The 21611-nt window shown below is 45.9% G+C and overlaps 1 protein-coding gene across 12 annotated transcripts in view; it reads left to right on the top strand.

Annotated features, from left to right (window-relative positions):
- Positions 1 to 21611, top strand: part of CADPS (calcium dependent secretion activator) — a 203218-nt gene that overhangs the window by 67546 nt on the left and 114061 nt on the right. For all 12 annotated transcript variants that reach the window (XM_058031860.1, XM_058031862.1, XM_058031867.1 and 9 more), the window contains exons 4-6: positions 935 to 1015; positions 5236 to 5472; positions 7769 to 7890. In XM_058031860.1, coding sequence (XP_057887843.1) covers positions 935 to 1015; positions 5236 to 5472; positions 7769 to 7890 — 440 coding nt within the window. The remainder of the gene's footprint in view (positions 1 to 934; positions 1016 to 5235; positions 5473 to 7768; positions 7891 to 21611) is intronic.

The following is a 21611-nucleotide window of genomic DNA, read 5'->3' on the forward strand; positions in this document are numbered from 1 at the left end:
TAGTGCAGAAAGCGTGAGGCAGTTTGTTGGCTCATTATCATACTGCAAAATCAACCCTCCTCCACAGCAGCATCCTCAATTTCTAAATTTAGCTCCTGAGTTATTTTGGGTAGTGTGTGATTAACCTCAATTACTGTAGCTCAGATAGAATTCAAATAATGCTCCCTCTTTCAGAATTGCAAAGAAATGGAAATCTGGGTCTGTACATTTCCTACCCTTAATAAAGCAGCTCCAAGAGGCACTTCCAGAGGTGCAGGAAAGTTGTGTGGTACATTTGTTCATGGAGAAACTAACAGGGGCAGCTGATCCTGAAAGGTGCTGGTAATCCATGGCTCTGTGCTGGTGCTGGGATCAGGAATATAAAGATGAACCTCACCAGCAGGTTATGTTGTGCAGCTGGTGTGAATGAAGCTGTTGAAGTTTCAGTGGATTTGGATCACAGTCAGGACACCTTGTAGTTTTCCTGAATTAAATCCATAACAAAGGCTTTCAAAAGCTAATCAAAAATGTACTTTCCATCAATCTTAGCCGTAGTCATTTTTGGCTCTCTGGAAAATCCATGGTGAAGCAGCGTGTGTGGCAGACGAGGAGATGCCGTGGAGAGCGATGGGTCAGGGGCAATGTGGTGTTTCATCTGATCCAGTGAGCACCAACAGATGAGCTCATCATTCATCAGGCTGGGAATCAGAACTTTTGTCATCACTGTAGCTGTAACTTTCCAGACTGCCTTAGGGTGAGGATGCTCAGCCCCGGGAGGCAGCAGGGCAGGCATCAGAAACTGTCTTGGGTTGGTCTGTTCCAGAATGTGGCCCCTCACCACTCACTCTGTCTATCAGCAATGTAACACAGGTGGTCAGCCTGAAGAACTGAACTGCTCCTAAAGGTGTTTTATTGATTAATTTTTCACCTTGATTTCCCTTTTGTTTTTCTACAGCTGGACAACCCTGATGAGCAAGCAGCACAGATCAGACGCGAGTTAGATGGACGTCTCCAAATGGCAGAACAAATTGCCAAGGTAAAAACAAAAGTCAGCTGTCATCAATAACCTCTTCATTTAGGAGTATACAAGGAGTTTGATGCAGCCCCCAGGTCCTGTCATTCTCTTACAAGTATCTTCTCACAATAATTAGTGGTTAAAAGTGATCGGATTTTTAGCTGCAAACAAACAAGATGAAGCTGTTCTGATGTGCATTTATTGGAATGTCCTGATGAGCTGGGAGAGTTTAGGTTGCTGAAAAATCCCTTGTGAATCCTCAGAGGTGTCACATTTCTATGTAGATAATAAGGTGGATAATCATGTGTAAAAAAGGAGCCAGGAATCATCCTAATGGGATTTGTGTTTTTTGCTGGGCTGATAGGAGCCACAATTTCCTGCCTGTAGGGAAATGCTGCCTCAATAAAAGGTCCTTCAGATGTATTGTCCCAAAGAAGCTCACACTGTGCGTGGGAGCAGTCAGGCCATCACTGCCCCCTGCAGACATTGCTGCTGTTTGGAGACCTCCAGACAGCTTTGATAACCAAGCACTCAGCTGATCTTCCTGGAGACCCTTCTGGAAGGAGCATCTCCCAAGGAGCAAATCACACCTACACACAGTGGCCTCCAATGGACCATAGATGATGGAGAGGATCCTGTTGACATCAGCATGGCCAAGTTTTCTCCTTGCCTCTAATCAGATGCTCTGAGTCACTGATAAAGCCCTAATGGGGCTGAAGTCATTTGGAATGATCTATCTGGCTGTTCTTGATAATCAAGAAACCATTACTACAAGGCAAAAAAAATCTAATCACAGAGACAAGCTCAGTCTAGGGGCCTGCCTTTCAGCAGCAGTCCTCCCTGCACTGAGCTGGGCCCAAATTAGGATTTTTTATAAGATAGGTAATATTAGCGCTGTTTGAAACCACACTGATATGCCTGGATGTGAAAAGCAGAGCATATTGATTCATAGTCAGGCGTTGACAATGGTGCTGGTGGAGCCTGCACAGCTCCTCCTCACTAACACCTCTGTTAAACATCTGCTGCTGTTTTGTCTTTGGGGACATAGGCTCTGATTTTCCCCACTTCACTGATAAAATTAGTGAGATGGCCAAGGACCACATGGCCAATCAATGGTGCAGCAAAGCAGCAAACTCACTGGAGCGCTTTTGTTCAGCATTTGGCCCTTTGCCATTTCATTATTGTCAAGAAAAGCTACAGTATTTATTTGCAGTGAAATGTCAGCCTCTGCACTGAGCACGGCTGCTCTGGTTCTGAGATAGGTAGACCGGCCCTGAGAAAAAGATTGCCTGGTTTTGTTATTTCATTTTCTCTTTATGATATGTAGAACAACAATATGCATGATTCAGTAGCAGCCAGGAGAAACTGCAGCATCATGAATTATTTTTTTGCAAATGAGAATTTTCCATTTCCATTCTTCCCCCAAGGATGCTGAAAACAAACCATGACACTGCTGGCCATCCAAGAGAGAGTCAAGGGGAAATTCCTCAACATAACCTGACATATTTCTGTGCAGAATTCAACATTCAAAATACAGCAGTGCAGCTTGGAGGGTGGTTTAGAGTAAAAGGGACTTACCTGGGTTTCAGTTGGCAGCTAGGGATATTTTATCTCCATCATGGTACTGTAGCAGACTTTCCTTTCAGAATGTCAGGTCCCACCAGCATCTGTCTGCAAGAAACCTTGTTCGTTTAGATCCATGAATACCATATTTTGGAGGCATGTAAATGACCTTTTGAATCTTCTTCTGTAGCCTCCTTTCTGGGCAAGGCTGCTTTCCCTGTAACAGAGGGCAGGTTCACAATTCAGCTCAGCGAAAGGATAGCATTTCCTTTTTTATCTCCAATTTGCAGCTTTTAATACGGATTTGCTGCACAGGGAGGCTTACAGTGCTTGTGAAACCAGCACTGAGGTGTCTGTCTTGGAGATTCCATCCTTGAGGCAAATTAATACCTCATTGTTAAATTAAGAAATTCACACTAGGACATTTGCACTTCAGAGGCAGCAAAGGCTGTGGAGTCTTACGGGACCAGTGGCTCTGCAAGGCATCATCTGAGCTGTGGTGTGACCTTGAACAAGGCACTGTTGTGCCAGCTTTCCTGCCCCTGCATGCCAGGACACAGCTGTGGGTGTTTTTGCCCTCCCCTGTGCCCAGGAGAGTGCAGCTCAGCCCAGCACTAGGGCAGTGCTAGGCAGGGTCTCCCACTGAGCCCAGCTCCATCAAAGCACATCAGCCCAGCCTTGGAGCCAGGCAGCTTGAGGATCACACTCTGTGGCAAGCAGATGTTTTAGAGCTGAATCTGGACAGGCTTTTCAGTCTGTGTGTTGTACTTTTCCAGCAGCTAAATAGAGCAGCATTACAGCTGAGAGCTTAGTGATGCCAAGGCAGACATATATTTTTCTCTGCAGTGGCAAGTGCTCTGCTGTCCTGTGGTGCCTTTTCCCCCTCCCAGTCACCTGGCTTCAAGGACAAGGAGGAACACGTGTAGGAGCAAGTAAATGAGACCTGGTGGTGATACTGGAGTGATGTGTCTGTCTGGGGCTGGAGCCACTCTGCTCCAGCCTGCTGGACAGGTCATTCCTCAGTGTCCTACCTCTGCCTGTCTCCATGCTTGTGCCTCTCCCTGTTCCTGATCCTCTCTCTGCTCCCAGTACATGGGGAGGTGACTGATGCCCTTTCTTGCTGTTGTCTGCATCTCTTGATAGTTTCTTACTCCAGACTTCCCCCAGCTTTATCTGCAGTCTGATGGGTGACTTCAGACCACATCTGCATTTCTGCATTTCCAACATCAGTTAAACAGTCCCAGTTACACTGTTATGCATCACTTCAAACTACATTTTTAGTCCTAATACAAGTTGCTAGTGGTACACAGTGAAATGTCCCAGTCCTTGCTGCACTGCTGAAGAGGTTTGTGAGGGCAGTGCCAAAATTGCAGTCCCTGGAGAGATGGATGACAGCAGGGTAAAAAAGCAATAATGTCTGAACATCATTGCTGCAGCAGTAGTTCTCAAAATCTATGAAACAGTGGTTTGTTGTTTTTTTTTTTTTTTCCTAGGGGTGACTTGCAACTTGTATAATGCACAGACAATACAGGAGGCTTATTAGGTAGTTTATTTTACTGTAGGTCTAATTTACATGAGGGAATTACTTCCCAAGATTGAGGCTGGAAACAGATGACCATACTTCAGCTGCTTGGTGTGAATGCTGCTGTGAGCTCTGCTTGTAGTGATCTTAATGAGTGATGCAAAAACTAGTGCAGAGGAGAACTCTTTCAGCAGCCTGGTGGCAGTCTTCTAGAAGAAACATGACCTTATTTTCTTCTCTAGCATGCATTTTAAAAATGGCTTTTTACAATGTTGTGAGTTGCCACTGAGACTGTTTGCACATCAGCCTCGTGTTCCCTGGCTGCAGCTGCTGCCTCTCTGTCTTACACTTTGCACAGTGCTTGTAACCCACTGAAAGACATTTGAATCCTGAGCAGATTCAGGCCATGGGAGGAGTTGTCAGAAGATGCGGGGCTCAGGCTGGTGATGGGCAGCAGTTCAAAGCTGAGAATATAAATTAGGGAATATCACATTTTGCTCTCACTGTCATCCTTGGTTTTAGAGTTTAAATTTCCCGTTGACAGCAAGCAGCACTGGAAAGTCTCACAGTGAAAAATTGTCTTCTTGGGAGGAGGCTCTGGCCTTGGCAAGTAGTGGAAAGGATGTTTTACTTCTTCTTCCAGTTAAGACCAAACATTCCTGCCCACACATGGCTGGTTTTCTCCCTTTGGGCTGCTTTCACAGCTAGAAACCTGATGAAGCAACTGCTCAGAAGTGTTTTAAAAAGAGCTGGCACAACTGGGAGACTGAAAAACAGATTTGTTACTGTCAGCATCCTCTGAATCCTTAGTAAATTGCTGTTGGTCACAAAGTTCAGTTGAGATCTGGCCTGGAGTGTTTGTAATTGAGGAAAATGCCATCCATAGGAAAAAGCCGATTTGCAGATAAAAAAGTCAGTGAAATGCAAGTGCATGCAAGATACAGGAAAGTTGGACAAGTACCAAGTAGTAATTCTCTGAGAAACTAGCAATAATGTTTCTACATTACTCAGGGGGAAGCTGTAATTTGTCATCTGGTTTGTAGGAACTCCCTGCTCACAAATCTCTGCAGATGCTCTTGGGGGATTCTCCCAGTGCAACAAGTGGCTGTTGATTGTCACAAACATTCATTCTGTTGTGCTTGTTTCCAAATCCAAGGAGCGCAAGTTTCCCAAATTTGTGTCCAAAGAAATGGAGAACATGTACATCGAGGAGCTGAAGTCATCTGTCAATCTCCTGATGGCCAACTTGGAGAGCATGCCTGTGTCCAAAGGAGGCTCTGAGTTCAAGCTGCAGAAGCTGAAACGTAGCCACAACACCTCAATAATTGACATGGGAGAGGAAAATGAGAACCAGCTCTCCAAGTCAGACGTCGTGCTGTCATTCTCCCTAGAGGTAAGCTACATGCACACAACAGTGTGCACAGTTCATGGGAGGGAAAAACACAGCAGCCAACTTCTGCTCAGTTCAAATTTAGGTTAGGTGGAGAGAGGTGAGTAGAAATCACTCTCTGTTTACTGGAAGCTTTGCCTGTGATTAAACACTGTGTCCTTTCTGGTGTCGCAGCACCTTGTCGGAGCAATCTGTGTGATGTGCACTGTCTGGCATTTTGTGATGATGTATATCAAATGGCTTAGAAATCTGCATCATTAACTGATCTCTTCATGCAGTTTGTTACTGAGTGTAGCCCAGTAACCCTGAGCCTTCGTTGTCCCCAAAACCTTACAGTCATGCAACACTGTAAATATCAGCATCTTAAACTATTGCCAGCTAGAGGGGATGCTGCATTTCCCTGCGAGAATTGCTTCCTCTTTGAAGAATTGTGAAAAACCCCTGGGTTTGAATTCACCCAACAGATTGGTGTGCAGTTTGTGTGGATATCCTGTGCTGTGCTGGGTTGCTCTGTGCTCTCTGTTGCATGCTGCCTTTCTGCTCAGTGCTGTGTTGAGCAGTTTGTCTGTGCAGCCCAGGGGAAGGCAGGGTGCTGCTGCTGCCTCAGTCCTGGAGCAGTGTTGCTCTCTAGCTGTTTTCAGCCAACTCAGTTGTTTTGTGCAAACACATTTGTGGTCTATTTGTGGGCATATTTACTTCAAGGAGTCATCAACTCGCCCCTACAGAATTGTTGTTGTCTGTCAGTGAGTGGGTTTATGTTACATTGTCAAAACAACTACCAGGATGGAGTCAAAAACGTAGGATGCAGAAAAATCAGAAAATTTTGTTTTTGTGTAGTTTCCTGTTTATTTCTCTTCCTAGGGAGTCTCTTGTTATACATATCCTGCTAATGCAAAACTTAACAACCCTGGTTGTCCAGTCTCAGAATTTAACTCATTACGTGTCTGAAGCCATCTTCATAATATTCAGTCCAGTCTTATTTAAAACTAGGGCTTTGAACCCAGAAATGGGGCCTTCAAGAGCAGCATCAAATGAGGCTGACTTCTAGGCATTCCATGTGGAGGAGCAGGGAGCTATCACAAAGCAGTAGCTCCATGTTGCAGAAGCTGTGCAGTGTGTGCAGCTGTGTGTGAAGGGCCACCCCTGCAGCAGGGTGTCACAAATGCTCTGCTCCAGCTGAACCCCACCTGGTGGGAAGCCAAAGCCCAGTGAAGCACTGACTCAGGAGCTGGCAGGTCTGGGCACTGCTCAGTGCACAAAACTCCTGCTGCAGGAAAGCTTTTACCAAAAATGTGCACTCATTAGAGGCTTTGTGCAGCTCTGTGTGCCAGGGAAAGGATCCTCAGCTCCAGACAGATCAGAAGACCTGAGGAGAGGAATTTTAAACCCCTGTGTATATACTACATAAATAGCTGTAATAAAACATGAACAGAAACTACCACAGTGATTCTTGTAGAAATGTTTAAGGTATGTGGTTAATGGGATTAATCACCTTTAAAAAGAAGGGAAAAAAATTAATTACCTGCAAGAAACTTAGGTGGTGATTTCTTAATTAGGAAGAAATTCTATAGGCAAGTGTTTTTTGGGGTTTTTTTGGTCTTTTTTTTTTTTTTTTTTTTTTTTTTTTTTTTACCAGAGCTATAGAGTGGACAGGGGTCAGCAGTTTTAAACTGGAATAGGGTATATCTAAATTGAGTATAAGAAAGAAAATATTTTTGATGAGGGTAGCAGGGAACATCTGGGACGTAGGTGTTTCATCCTTGGAATTTTTGGAGATCAGGTTGGATGGAACTCTGAGTAACCTGATCTACTGAAAGATGTCCAAGCCTCAGCATGGGGATTGGACCAGATGATCTTCAAATGCCAACCCCAAACCATTTTATATTAATATAATGGAAATGAATATGGAAAATATGCTTTTAGCACAAGCTGACTAGTTGTGTGCTTTTTTTTCCCCCTGGATTTCACATATTAAGGCATTTGTAGATGGAGCAGGACTACATCTGTGAAGCTCATCTCCTGAAGCTTGGTACTGCCTGGGCACCCAAGGGTTTCAGAGAGCCCATGTGCAGTCAGAGGGAATCCTGGTCTCCATACAGACCTGGCTGGTGCCACAGTCCCCCCTCAGCCTGGGCAGTGCCACCATCCCTGCCTGCTGCCCCTGAGAGCATCCAGCAGCATTGGAGGACCCCAGCCCAGGCTGACCCCATGGGCTGAGCAGCCCCAGCAGGTGTGAAGGATGAAATGAATCAATCTTTTGATTGCTGCCCCTCTAACCTTTCTCCTCCTCTGCCTGCAGGTTGTCATCATGGAGGTGCAGGGGCTGAAGTCGCTGGCCCCCAACCGCATCGTGTACTGCACCATGGAGGTGGAAGGGGGGGAGAAGCTGCAGACAGACCAGGCTGAAGCCTCAAAGCCAACGTAAGCCTTGCTTTGCTCTTTGCTCTCCCCAGCACACTGCTCTGCCCTGTCTCTGCACTGCTGAGTCACTGCACATGGCTCTGCATGCTGAGGGCAGAGGGGACTCTCGGAGGCAGAGGAGAAGCCCTCCTTCCTTCCACACATGCAGAGTGTTGTCCTGCAGCTAAAAGTGGCACATAAGCCCTGACTGAGGGGAATGAAGTGTTAATGAGAGGCTTATGTCTCCTGTAGCCATGGAGAGATAAATTTGTGCCTACACATAAGTGCTTTACTAAATAGGGCTGGAGTTAAGCATGTGCTTAGATAAGTACTTGCCTGAGTGTCCATCTGAACTGGTGCCATCAGGTATAGGTACATTATCCTGTCCTCACTGTCAGAGTTTTGGCAGTCCTACCAGAGAGAGAACAGCTGGCAGGGACACAGTCTGGCAGACAGAGGTGGAAGAGAGAATCTGGGAAAAGTTTCAAATTACTCAGTTAAAGCTTTATCTGAGACCTCTCTGGCCCAGTGATATTCAAGGGCAGAGTCTTGTCCTGTCCTCTTTGACCTCGTCCCCAAATCCTCACTTTTGACTCCATACTTTCTTATGTCTTGCCTGGATGTTAAGCACCTACCAGTAGTGATTGGCCTTTGTTATTTGGAAGGAGAAAATGATGAATGGCTTATTTCCTTTCCATTTTGTGGGATTAGTTAACTTGAAACACTCTGGATTTGAGGCAGTGTTTCTCTGGATGACTGCAGAGATTTCACACTTAAATTAAATTCTCAGTGTGCTTGCTGACAGTGGAGAATTGCTGAGGTGGTGTGAAGCCTCCTCCAGGAGTGGGGAGCAGTGCTCTTGTGCTCATATCCCATTCCCGGTGGCCAGTCCTTAAACATATTTTGCCAGGAGCTTCCCAAGCTCATGGAAGGAAATCCAGAACCCCCTGGCTGCGGGACTGGCAGTGCACAGGCACTGCAGCAGCTCAGGAGCAGTGGGTGCAGGCAGAGACCAGGACAGGCTGCCTTCCCTCTGTCACTGTCCTCTCACAGAGGCACAGAAACCGCTGGTGCCTCATGGCCTGTGCTGCACCAGAGCAGCAGGAATCTGCAGGAAGCTGTTCAAAAACAATATTCCCAATCAGGGAAAGTGCTGCAGCCTGGCTGACTTTTCAAAATGCTTTGAAATCTGCTTTAGAGAAGGAAGGAAGAGAGCTGAGCTTAGAGCAAAATTTCCATGAGAACTTACAATTGTCACTATTTTAGGTATTCTTATTGCTTCAGTGGAGAAAGTTGGGCTCTATTTAGGGGAAATTGCTACTATTCATACTGAAAAAGCACATTTCTCCTGGGTTGCATGGACTTGTTTAGATTGGTCTGTTCGTCCCACCTTTGCTCACAGGATCTGCCCTTCCATGCACAGGTCTTCTCACTGCAAGATGCAGGATCATTTCTATGAGAATTGTTTTGAAAATAAGACCTGCAGGAGTGAACTCTTTAATTGAGTGGATCTTTTTATTATAATTAAATGTACAGTGTCTGGGCATGAAGCCATCAGGCCTCAAGAAAATGCAGCCAACACTGAGTGCTGTGATGTGATAAAAGTCATGCAAGTTCATCACACTCTGCACTGGCTTCCTGTAGAGTGTGAGCCAGGCTTCAGGACTTCTGGATTGCTCCAGCACTTGGGCTAATACCTATGGAAGTGGTTTAGGAGGGGAGTAGGTTTGATGGTTGAATTCCAAGAGGGTCCTAAGGCCTTTTCTTTCCAGAACCAAAGACCAGCCAAGCTGAGACTCTAGAATAATCTTCACAGAAACCAGAAACCATCACAAAAAGCTTGTCCTCCTTTCCTCTCTGCATTAGAGGTGTTTCTTGCACCTTGCCTCCCCTCCCAGGCACAGCAGCAGAGATACAGGATACCAAAGCTCTGTGAAAGCAATTTACTGCACCTAAGTTCTCTTGAGAAGGAAAGAGAATGAATCAGATGTGACATGTTTGTCATCTTGCTTAATACAAGACTTGAAGGCCCCCAGGTGCTCTGGTGATGAGCAGTGATAGAAACAGAGAAGGTTTTGGTGAATTTTTGAGCACTGCTGCCTTAGAAACAAAGGCTTTATGGCAATGCAAAACAGCCTTTGGAGGTGTTAGTTTGGATGCTGACATCAGTCTTGCTGAGGTCATTCACACTGTGCTTGCTTCTGTGCTTTTTGTAATAAGCAAACCACCCCTAGAGAAAGGAAGCAGCTCAGTGCAGGCATGAGGGACTTCACTGCCCAGCATCCCAGGATTTGTGTGCTTTGGCAGGGATGTGCCTGGCCTGGGGCTGAAGAACACTTGGGGATTGTGAGCCTCAGCACTATGAAACTGTGAACACCAAAGCAAGTTACCTCTGTACATCCCAGAAGTTTTATGTGTCAGAGGCTCAAAAAGTGTGGGTTAAGCACCTGTGCTCAGAATATGCAGTGAATGCAGATCTGGAATCAGGCAGCATTTTTTAACTGCCAGCCTTGAAACTGAGTGAAATTCAGCTTTGCCATTGTCTGGAGGCTCTACAGGCTACAGAAGGCTAAATTTCTCATAAGCATCAGGGGAGAAAAATTACATTTGAACAGTAAGATTCACTGGAAGACTTTACTTTTCTATGACAGTCCCATGTCCTGGGGTGGAGAGTGTTAAGGGCCCCTCAACCTTGTAGGAGATCTTTTTACCTGACTCGTGGGGTTGTTCACTTTCACCTCATGTGTCCTTCAAATGCCAGCCCTCAGCTGGAGCACCCAGTCACAGCACACTGGGGATGGTGGCTGCTCTTCAGCTCAGTGCCATGCCAGGGTTCCAGCCTAGCTTCCACATCTCTAATGATAAAAGGAGTTCACCAGCCAAGGAGGGATTTCCAAATGCACTGGTCTAGGTCTGTGTGAGATTCTTCTTTCATCTTTTTGGTGCAAAACTGGCAGTTTTTGAGAAGAAATCATCTTAGTGACTTCAGAGCTTAAATCCCATTTGCAGATCTGGAGAGAGGCAGGGCAGCAGCAGGGTTAGCAGACCTAAATACCCAGTAGCCATCAGATGAATTGTGTGCAAGGAGTTTGGGCTTTGGGACAACAGTAAACACTGGCCTTCTATTTCTTCTCAGGCTTCATGTTGGATTCCTGACATTTTAAGCCCAATCCCTTCATGTGAGGATTATCTGCCTCAGCACAGATGCAGGGGATGGCACAGTTCTAGAGAAAGCCAGAGCTGAAATAGAAAAGTTCATTTCAGATCAAGCTTGCAGTGTTTTATTAGTGGTGCTTTTAATAAGTTGTGTAAGAAAAAGCATTTGTGTATTATGCCCTAACACGCAGATGCCTCTAAAAGATATCTCAAATCCCAGTGTGAGAAGGATTTTACTGCTTTTCATGCTGGAACTGCATTCTTGCAGATGTTTGTGGGGTTTGTACCTCTACCCCCTTCCCTGTGTGCTGGCCTGTGGTCTGTCCTCTGATGTCTCCAAAATGCCCTTCAGGAGCTGTGTCAGTGGTGCTGCTGTTTGTGCAGCCTGGGAACAGGGCTGTCAAGGGCTTTGGGTATAGCACAAAAGACCCAGCCACAACCCCCCTGTCCTGAAGTCTCCAGAGAAACTGCTGGATATATTTAAACAGTGACCTGTGCTTGTGGCAGTGCTCATGGTCAGCATCTCACAGCACCTTTCTCTGATGTGAGCAGAACAAAAGAAAAGAGATCCAAACAACAGCAAGGACCTGTGTGCCTTGTGAATAAATGCTACAGATTCTGGAGTTATTTTGGCACCCAGATAAGTCTCACTCTCTCCTCTATCACAGTAGTGAAAATTGGGTGTCCCTGCATTGAACTGGGCTGAGCCATTTGGGGTAAAAGCAGTAAATACTGGTGGGGGAAGAATCTGGCCAACCTGTCTGTGCATTTGGCATGCCAGGAAGGGACAGGGGTGTGCCCTGCTCCTCTGGAAGTGTTTTCATTTTCAGGTTATCTATCCCCCTTGCAGAGCAGTCTCTTCAGTCCTAGTGCAAGGGTGCAGCAGCTCAGAGAATGAGAGGTGAGGATGGAGCTTGTTGTTTTCTGAAGGAGAAAAAGCCACTTTGCATTGCTTGGGATTTTTTTTCCATGTAGTTTTCTTCTGTGTGTGCTGTAGGGCAGTGCTGGAGAAAGGACACTCAGTGGGTCTCATCTGACTGCATGCCACGTCTTACATTTGTCAGGACCAAGGGCTTGAGCCTTGTGCCCTTTCTCCAGAGATTCACTCTTGATAAAGTAATGTCTTTGGTAAACTTCTAAACCTCTCCCATCTCCTTTCCCTTAGCCACCTCCCTAGGAGACAGAGGTGTCTGGTTTTATCTTTGTGCTGGCTCTGATGCTGCTCCCTGATGTGTTTAAAGGTGCTCTGACAGCTCTGCTGCTTCTCTCTGCTCTGACAGGCTGCCCTTGTTCAGATCCCTGCACCAAGCTTAGCACTCAGCCAGAGTTTTTGTTTCAAATTAGTGTGCCACATCCATCAGAGCCCTCTGTCTGACCATGAGGAGGGACAGGACCTGCATCCTTCTCCAGTGCTGTTTACTCACCTTCACCTTCTGGGAGCTGGGCACTGAGCAGCAAAGGGAGAGAAGCCCTGTGGGAAAGGAGGCTGGCAAGCAGGGATGCTTTCTCTGTCTGCAGAAGGGGAAAATCTGATCTTTTCATTCAGGAATCCCCTGCCTCAGGCCAGGGAGTTTGAAGTGGTGCCCAGTGGCTTTGCAAAGAGAGGGCTGTGATGGGAGGGTTCTGTTGCAGTCAGTGTTTTGCTGCTGCAGATTCTTGGGAGATGCTGTGAACACTCCCCTGTGGTAAAATGAGAAAACTCCTTCTGAGATGCATAAATTTCAAATATTCCATATAATTAATCTGACTCTGCTAAACCAAAGGGGTTTATGTTGATGTAAATGAGAGTAGAGTTTAATTCTTGATGTGCATCCCTCAGTGCAGCTGTTGCTGCCAGGCCTGGTAGGTCTCTTCCAGACATGGCAAAGCTCAGGAACAGGTCCTGTGTGGCTACACAATTTTAAGTAGACATTCATATTTAGGTTTGCATGCTTAGCTAAGCCCTGTGTAAGCAGAATTCATGATGCTGGGTAAAAAACAAAGCAAAAGGAAATTTTAGGAAATAGCTGCTTTTTCTTGCCTTTTTTTCCTCCTCCTCACTCTTCTAATTGGCTTCAGCATTAAATATAAGCTGTCTTAATTACCCACACTGATTGGATTGCTTTTCCAGTCACATTGCTTCATTTCACAGCTGTGCAGATGTTTGCAGCTCTTTCTCCTTAGGAAATCTCTGGGAGCCTTAGGAATGTGTCAAAGCAGGTGACTGGGTACAGCAAACATCAGACACCTTTGTTTGTGGGGTGCAGTCCTTGCTCCTGGGGTGAGGCTCTGAGCAGAGGGTCAGTCTGCCCCAAGGCATCTGTTGGGGAAATGTCTTCCAGGAGAGGCCTTCAGCTTTGGTCTCTGTGAGCATGGAGCAAATGTCCTGAACCCACGATGCTGCTGGGCTAGGAGGTGAAAATTACAGGGACAGGAGCTTCAGGGCTGTTGGTTTTAGCCCCTGTGTCTAAGGCTGGAGGGTACAAAGTGGTGCCCAAATCCCTGACACAAGTTTTCTTCACTTGCAGCTGCTTAGCATGCCTAGGAGTTTTCTGATGAGACTGTGCATGACTTTGCACCTGAAGGGTTCTGCTGTTAGCTTGGTTTCACCTGCTCTTCAAGTCCCCTTTTGTGTGACAATATTTCCATAATGCTCCTGAGATTTATGCTGTGATGTTCCCATTTCTGAAAGTGGAGGCTGTGGACAAGTCATTAAGCACAGCAAAAACTGCAATAAAAAGTTATTACCTGAGTGCAAGTATGTGATCTATTATGGGAAGTCTTTGTGCAAGTGATTTACTGCCCTTTTTAATTAGGAATTCAGAACCTTGCCTGATGCTCCCGCATAGCTGTTCTGCAGGATTGGTTCTTACCCAGCTCAGCCACTGTGGGACAAAAATTCTGCTTTAGATTAAGTAGCTGAGTTTTTCTCCAGAATAAAGGCAAGATCCTGTAGGGATTCCTGAGTGTCACCCAGACAGCCACACTGCTGTGGAGGAACCTCCTGGGCTGCCATGGAATACTCTGCTGGGGCTCTGGATGGTGATCCCAGGTGGGACCCTGTTCCCAAAGGTGTCATGTTCAGTCCCTGCTCTCCTGTACCACACTAGAAGTTGTGTTGAAGAATAGTGTTTCTTTACACTTACCCCTTGTACTTGGTTTCTTCCAGCATCCAGTAAGTGCAAGCTCTGCCTGTGTTTTCCCTGGCTTTCAGGGCACACATAGCATTGCTTTCACATGGATTCTCTGGTGTCTAGTAAGGGTTGAGCTCATGCACCTTCCCTTTCACAGATGAATGTCTTGCTTTTCTCGCCAGCTGTCTAATTTCTTGAGTGTTCCTATGCACTTGGGAATTATGTATTCCTGTGATAGCACATACATTCAAATTTAAGTATTCCAGAAGGTGTGATGCTGCCCAAGGCGATTTTCATCGACACCCGTCTGCTCCATCACTCCTGTGCCTGCAGCCTTAAATGGGGATAGGAAAAACCAAAAGGACATTGAAATGAGACTGAGACTCCGTGATCTGAAACAGTGCTTCATTAAGGGGAGGACTGCAGAGTGCAAGGTCTGAGATACATTCAGTCATGTTGTTTATTGCTCATAGTTGGTGTTCTTAAAAAAAAAAAAAAAGCCATGCCTTAGTGTAAGTTCAGCACATGATTTAAAAAAAATAAAGAAGCCATGCCTTAGTGTAAGTTCAGCACATCATTTGCCAGGGGAAAGGCAGGGGATGAGGCAAGTGAAAGGGTCTAGTTGTTGGTTTATTTATTAAGTGCTGTGTACAAGTAGTGCACATTATTATTTAATGAGGGGTGCTGCTATTGCTGCAAAGCAGAGTAGGGAGATAGAGGACATGCTTTAAAGAATTGGTACTGTGCCTGCTCCTGTCTGGACAAAGCTGTGGAATGGTGAAATGAGAAGACCAACCTTGATAGGGATTTTTCAGCATTTTAGGTGTCCTTTCTGTGAAATTAAGGTAGAGTGTGCTGGCTTTGTGAATGTGCTGCATCTCCCAACAAACCACAGAACTAAGTATAAAACCCCTTAAAGGGAGCAACCTACTGCTGTTACTATGCTGTTACAGCAAGAGATGGTCTCACACTTCTTGTTCTTCCTTTCAGCTGATTTTGGAAGGGTGCCTGTCCCATTCCACTGTAAAAGGGGGAGTCAGGAAGCCCCTATAAAAATATAACATATGTTGAGGCATAAATAAAAATCAGATTGGTCTCTCTCAGTGCCTTGAGTTGTTTTCTGCTGTTTGCATTTGGAAAATATTTCACTGCTTTCTGCTATGTTTTATAAAGGAGGGTCCAGACTATGTTGGCACAAACCAGTGACCTGTATTTTCAGGCAGAGGATTTCTGTCTCTTTCTCCACGGTCTGTGTTTGTGAGATACTAAGTTTCTGTAAATCTGGCAGGCTTTATTAAGTGCAAAACCATGACCAGGCCTTAACCAATGGCAGTCCTCCGCAGCTGTATTTTCTTTCAGGGTGGCAAGATCAGATAGGAGAGATGAATCATATTTGGTCATTCTGTGAAGTGAGCAGCTCTGTGGCTGGGTCAGTGGAGCATCTTTGGCCAAAGGAAACTTTGATTAACAAGTGTGTGGCATTGAAGTCACCCTATCCAAGAAGTGGTCGCAACCACAGACAGTAAATGCACACAGGCAATTAATGAATGAAGCTGTAAACTCCTGCTGTATCCAAAGCACATACAGTGATGGAGTACATACAGTAGGCAGCCCTTGTAAAAGCAATTTTTCTTTCAGTTCAGACCTCACAGTAAAACAGTACTGGGCTTTTGCTTCCAGTTACCCCTGCTGAGTTTTTTCTTCTCTTATTGTGATAGTATTGGACAAGAGCACAGGGCATTTGAAAAGCAGTCATCATTTAAATCATGGAAAGTATTCATGCAACTTTTTTTTCCTTTTTTTAAATTTTCCCTGTTTAATACCCAAAAGATTGTGATGAATAGCACTGCCACAATTTCACATCCAAACCAGCTGAGGGGTTTCTGCAGCAGAGTCCAGGCTGGGGTGCAGTGGTCTGGGAGGGGTGTGTGGTCCTGGGCTGGGTGCAGGCATGGTGGAGGGACATCTCTGGGGCAGGAATGCCATCTCGTGGCCATAAATAGCTATTATGTGATTTTACATCCACCTCCCATCCCTTCTTCCTTCCTCATGACGCTTCCCCAGTGTATCAGTCATTCTCAGGAAACACAAGTCAAGCTGTATTTTCTGCATAGCAAAGATCATCCCTTTTTGGGTTCCTAAAGCTGTGCTGTCGGCCTCAGCAGCTCCTCTTGGCTGCGGTGCCCCGTGCTGGCACTGGGACGGGATCCACGGGGATTGTGTGTGAGCCACAAGCAGATCAAGAGCAGACCTTTGCAGGCTTTGCTTTGCTGCAGTCTCTGTCAGCTTTACCCTCATCCTTCTGTGCCTTGCACACTCAGGCACAGATGTGATCTCTCCCAGCCATATTTCTCTCTCAGCAGGGCTGCCGTAGCCAGTCTGAGGATGTGGGAGTTGCGGCTCCTGGAGGGAGAGATGGTCTGGTACTGCTGTCTGCATGATGTTAGGCAACACGGTGCCTCTGTGTGTGACACATACATTGTGTCTCAGAGCTGTGGAAACAGAAAAGGACAGGCCATGAAGTGCTGGAGGGTGGAACACCTCCTTAGCTGCTGTAGATGGAGCCCTGTTCTTAGTGACACACTGTCTCTGCTCACCTTTTGAATAACAGCATAGTGTTTCTGCAGTGGTGTTTTGGGGAAAATAAATGCCCTTTTTTTAAGAAAAATATTTACCAGAGGTGTTCTATTATAGTAAAGGGACTGTTTCATGCTTGGCCATGGGAAACGATGGATTCAGTCAGAGCATCCTTGGGTTATCCCATCAGAGCAGACATCAGTGCTGCATGCAGAGCCATGGCCTCACTCAGTGTTCCCTGGCTGCAGGGAAGGCAGGTACAGCCACCTCTGCCAGCCAGTGCCTGCAGCAATGCTGATTTATCAGCACCTGCACGGGAGCTGCATCAGTGGAAGCGTGCTTTAAATCACTGCAAAGTCTGTGCAGGAGAGTCTGGGAGGAATCAAATCTGTTTGTGCTGTCACTCCCACTTGAGCTCAGCTTGTTCCGAGGGGATGGGACTGAAAGGCTGTTCTGGCAGCTGAAAGGGAGGGGAGGAAACAAATGTAAACAAAAATGGGCTGTGTTGTCAATCTGTGTCTGATGTCTTTGGTTATCCTGTTTTGAAGGTGAGTAAACACATCAAAGTTTTACCGTGGGAGGAATCCCAGAGGAGGCTCAGCAGCCTCAAGTATCAAGATGTATTATGGATGCAAACCTTTCTCAGTGCATTTCTGCAGGCAGAATGGAAAGGTGCCTTTCTTAGCACCTGAGTGGTATTTCCTAGCCCAGGATGTTTTTGCATGAGCAATGTATATGCATCTATATGTGTTCTTTGAGATTTTAATTTCAAATCTTTTTTGTGAATCTACAGCAGTCACTTCCAACACACCTTTATAGCAGTGGAAAGACAGGGGCCCTCTATGTCAGGCATCACTTCATCTGCTTGCTGCCTCTAAATTGGGATGAGGCAAATTAAGGCCTAACTCTACTAATTTAATTAGATCTCTCCTTATTGCAGTAGCAGGAGCCCAAAGCAGGTGACTGAGGCACATTTACACAGTAGTACAGTCCCCTAAATTTGTGAGTTTTCAACTGAGGTTTGCAGTCCTGCTGTAGGAAGTCACAAACTAGTTTGTAGCTGTCCCAGACTGGCAGTTGTTCATGGCATTCTCCTGCTGGAACAGAGTGGTGTGTGTGGAGTTGTGTGTGCATCCCACAGCTCTCCAGGTGTGTGACCCAGCCTGTGAGCTTTCTTGGAGTGCTTAAAAAATGCCAGAATTCATCTGTGCCTTTGGGCTTTCTCAAATCCCAAAGACGCAAACGAAAAACCTATTTTCCATTTCTATTACCCACAAGAGCTGCAAAGAGTACATATTTTCTCAAAGGCTTTGGGATGCCCTGCTTCTGTTTATTATGGATTTGTGACCCAGCTGGTGCAGGTGTGAGCACCTGCCTCTGCCACATGTCACAGACACATCTGTTCTGCCACAAACCTGCCAGTTCAGTGCCTCACCTGCACTGCTCCCTACAAGGAGCTGTCAGCTCTTCAGCCTCTTCCAGCCATTGTCTAGTTTATGGTGTTCCTAGAAGTTCCCAATCTCTCTTTTAATTTTAAAAAATGGGTATTTTCATCCCAGTGGGATTAATGCCATCCCTGCATGAGGTTTTGCTGTTGACCTGAGTGAGTCTGTCTGTGCTCAGTTATAATGAACTATTGCCTTCATGTATGGGTGAGGGAAGTTCAGGTAGATCACTGACAATTTTGGTCATCAACCTCTAGTTCAAGTTTTTGAATGGCTGGTATAGATAAAGCATTAGAGAATATAGTGAAAAGCTATCCTGTGTGCTTCTTCATATATAGTTAACTTTTAAATATATGTTAAACCAGTTTATTTTCCTCCTCACTTGTGTCTCTAGGAATATGTAGAAAAGAAACACAGCTTAGCATTACATTAGAGGAAAAGGTGCACTACTCCATCAGCTGCATGAAGGTAGGTTAGCTCAGTGCCTGGTGTGCTTCTGCTCTAACTCTGTTTTTCCCAGTGCTCAAGCATGGGCATATATGATTTATGGTCCAAGATTTAAAGGTCTCTTCTGGGAGGGGAGGAGTGTGCTAAAGTAATAAAACCATCATTTGTTAGACAGGATTTGTGGGAGAACTAAACTGAGACTGTATGTAGCATTTCAGCCTGCAGCAATGCACTCCAGGGATCTGAACTCTCCATCCTCAGAGCAGGGTCCAGATCCAGCAGGGACCGTGACTGGGCACCACAGTAAGGTGAGAAAATAAGGCTGGATTAAAAGCATCACACCACACAAGATGAAGCAGTCACCAAGCCCAGGCAGTGTCTGTCAGGCTGTCTGTGCTGCCCTCTTGATGAACTCCTCTTTACTAGCCAGCTCACTTTGGAGACCTAGCTGCAAGTACACCAGGAGGGACACACACGTGTCCAAAGAGGAGAGATGAGGGTTGTAAATGAAGAGAAATGCATGAAGCACAACCCTCTCCACCAGCACTGCACAAGGGAGGGAGGCAGCCAGACTGGCCAGTCATGGCATCCTCACCAGATCCCATTCTGACAGTAGAGGACAGCAAGAGAAGGACAGCTGCCCTTGAAATTATTGTCCCAACCATGGTCACATACATTAAATGCCTTTCAGCTGGACTCTGTGCCCTTGCACACAGAGCTGGCTGTGCAGGAGGGCAGGTGATGCTGCTGCTGGTTTTGGTGACCCTGCAGGGATGGAAGCAGCTGCCTGCCATGCCCTGCCTTCGCAAGGACGTGTTCCTGTCTTGGGAGGGCAGGCACTGCTGCTGAGTTGGTTTATTTGGGAAAACTGTACTGAGCAGGTGGCTCAGTAAACTCCTGCAAATCTGGCCAACAGGTAGGAATATTATTCTGCATGACTTTTTTACTGAAGTGGTGAATTTATGGGAACAAGGCAGAAGGGCAGCAGCTCTGGCGGAGAAGATTGTCCCAGGAAACTGCTGAGGTCAGTGAGCATCATGGCCAACACCTGGAGTGAGCCCACTGAGGGGACAGCATAGCTCTCCTTTGGTACACATTTTTACTTTCATTTTCTGATTTTTTTATGTTTATTCCATGCATTTTCTGATTTTTAATGTTTATTCCATGCAGGGATAAAAGGTACCCTGTGGTAAGTTTGAGGCCCATGAGAAGTGGCCATAGATGGTGTTTAAATGTCCCCCCTGTGGAAAGCACATGGCTCTGCAGCTGCTCCCCTGTTAGCCTGGTTAGCAGGGCTGATTCATGGCCCAGCAATGCAGCCCAGTTGCACTTGTTCATTATTTATATAAATCACAGGCATCAGTGTTCTGGCTACATCAAGTTACAAGAGCATTGATGGAAGAAGGGTGACTGTTTTAAATTAGGCAGGGGCTGAGCAGACTTGCTGGAGAGCACAGTATATTAATGTAAGAGTTTAATGAATTTTCCTGGATATTAAATGTGTATGTTCACTTATAGGAAGGTCACAGGTGCTCAAATTTCCCTTAGAGGAACTTGCATACTTGAATTGAACAGAAATTACTACATCAGTGTCTCTCAAGGACAGCTGAGAAAATTGTAGGTCACATAAGCAGGATATTGTGAAGAAAAGCAGTTGAAGTCAGAGACCCTCCTGCCTGGTTTCATGTGATGCATGAGTGCAGTCAGGACAGGGATCTTTACAGGATTTTGCTCAAGCCTTATTCATATCCCAAATAGTATTTCAATCATGTATTTTAACTTAGCAGTGCCACAGTGTTTTAATTTTTTTGTCTTTTTAGCTATATGGTAAGTTTTTAATTGCTATATCTGCATTTTAGAAGCCCTCAGCCCCACAGCCAAAGATCAGTAAAGCCCTGCACTTCCATGGGGTGGTGACAGTTGTTTCTGCAATGACCTTATGGCAGGAAAGGGTAAGAGCTTGGTACAGCATCAAGGGGAGGAGAGTGGTCTTACAGATTTGGGCCATAAATTGGGAAGGGCTGAATAGCATCAACCTGAAGGTTTTTCAGATCAGCAGTCCAAGACAGCCGAGAGCAGCTAGGTCTGAGTAGCCTGGCACCTGCATTGGCAATGGCATCACAGCCCCTCGTGTGTGAGTGAGGGCAGTGTCTGTGACAGCTCCTGAAATCACACAGGTGAGCCCATCCTTGCGGTGCTCCATGAGGCTGCGGAGGTAATGGGAGACAAGAGCTGACCTCTGTTACTTGTTGGCCACTCACACCCTCTGGATATGTGTCATTTTTTGTTCCATTCAGGATAAAATCACAGCACTTCAGGCTGTTTGGTCAGTAACTGTGATGGCACCTCTAGGTGAATCTGCAGACACAAAGTCTGCAGTCATGATCTCCTTATTATGCTTGCAAAAGGTAAAACAAGGGCCAGCATCTGTCAAGTTAGCACCTGGGGCATATCTCAACCTTTGGCACTTTGCAGCCAGAAGAGTTTAGCTGCTTATCCTAAGTTTGAATCCTAAATAAGAAACCCTGGAGACAAACGTAGATCCTGGTGAGAGCACTGGAACAGCAAGATGCCATAAATAGGGCCATGATTCTAGCAAATTCTCTGTGCGCAGCAGCATTTCTTTATCAGTCCCAGACTTTGGGATGCACTGGCCAATAAGAAATGCTGAGCTGAGGGGTTCAGGCAGGATTCAGATAGTTAATACTGTCCTGATTGAGGAAGTACTGCCAAGCTTGTTCTGCCTGTGTACCTTTTTCTTGGTGTTTGTACATCCATATGTATCCATCTGTATGTGTGTGTCCTCTTGGCCAGAATGACATTTGTCTGTCTGCATTTGCAGATGTTTTATTGCTTTGAGGTGTCAGCATGGGTTCTGTGATAGGGGGACAAAATAGCATGGCCACTTCATGGTATTTGTCCACAATGGATCCCAGTGCACTTTCCCAACAAATGAACTCCTGCAGTGATAACCTGCTTAATGATTAAATATGGAAATGAAACC

The sequence above is a fragment of the Melospiza georgiana genome, chromosome 11, assembly GCF_028018845.1.
Source record: "Melospiza georgiana isolate bMelGeo1 chromosome 11, bMelGeo1.pri, whole genome shotgun sequence".
Taxonomy (NCBI): Eukaryota; Metazoa; Chordata; class Aves; order Passeriformes; family Passerellidae; genus Melospiza; species Melospiza georgiana.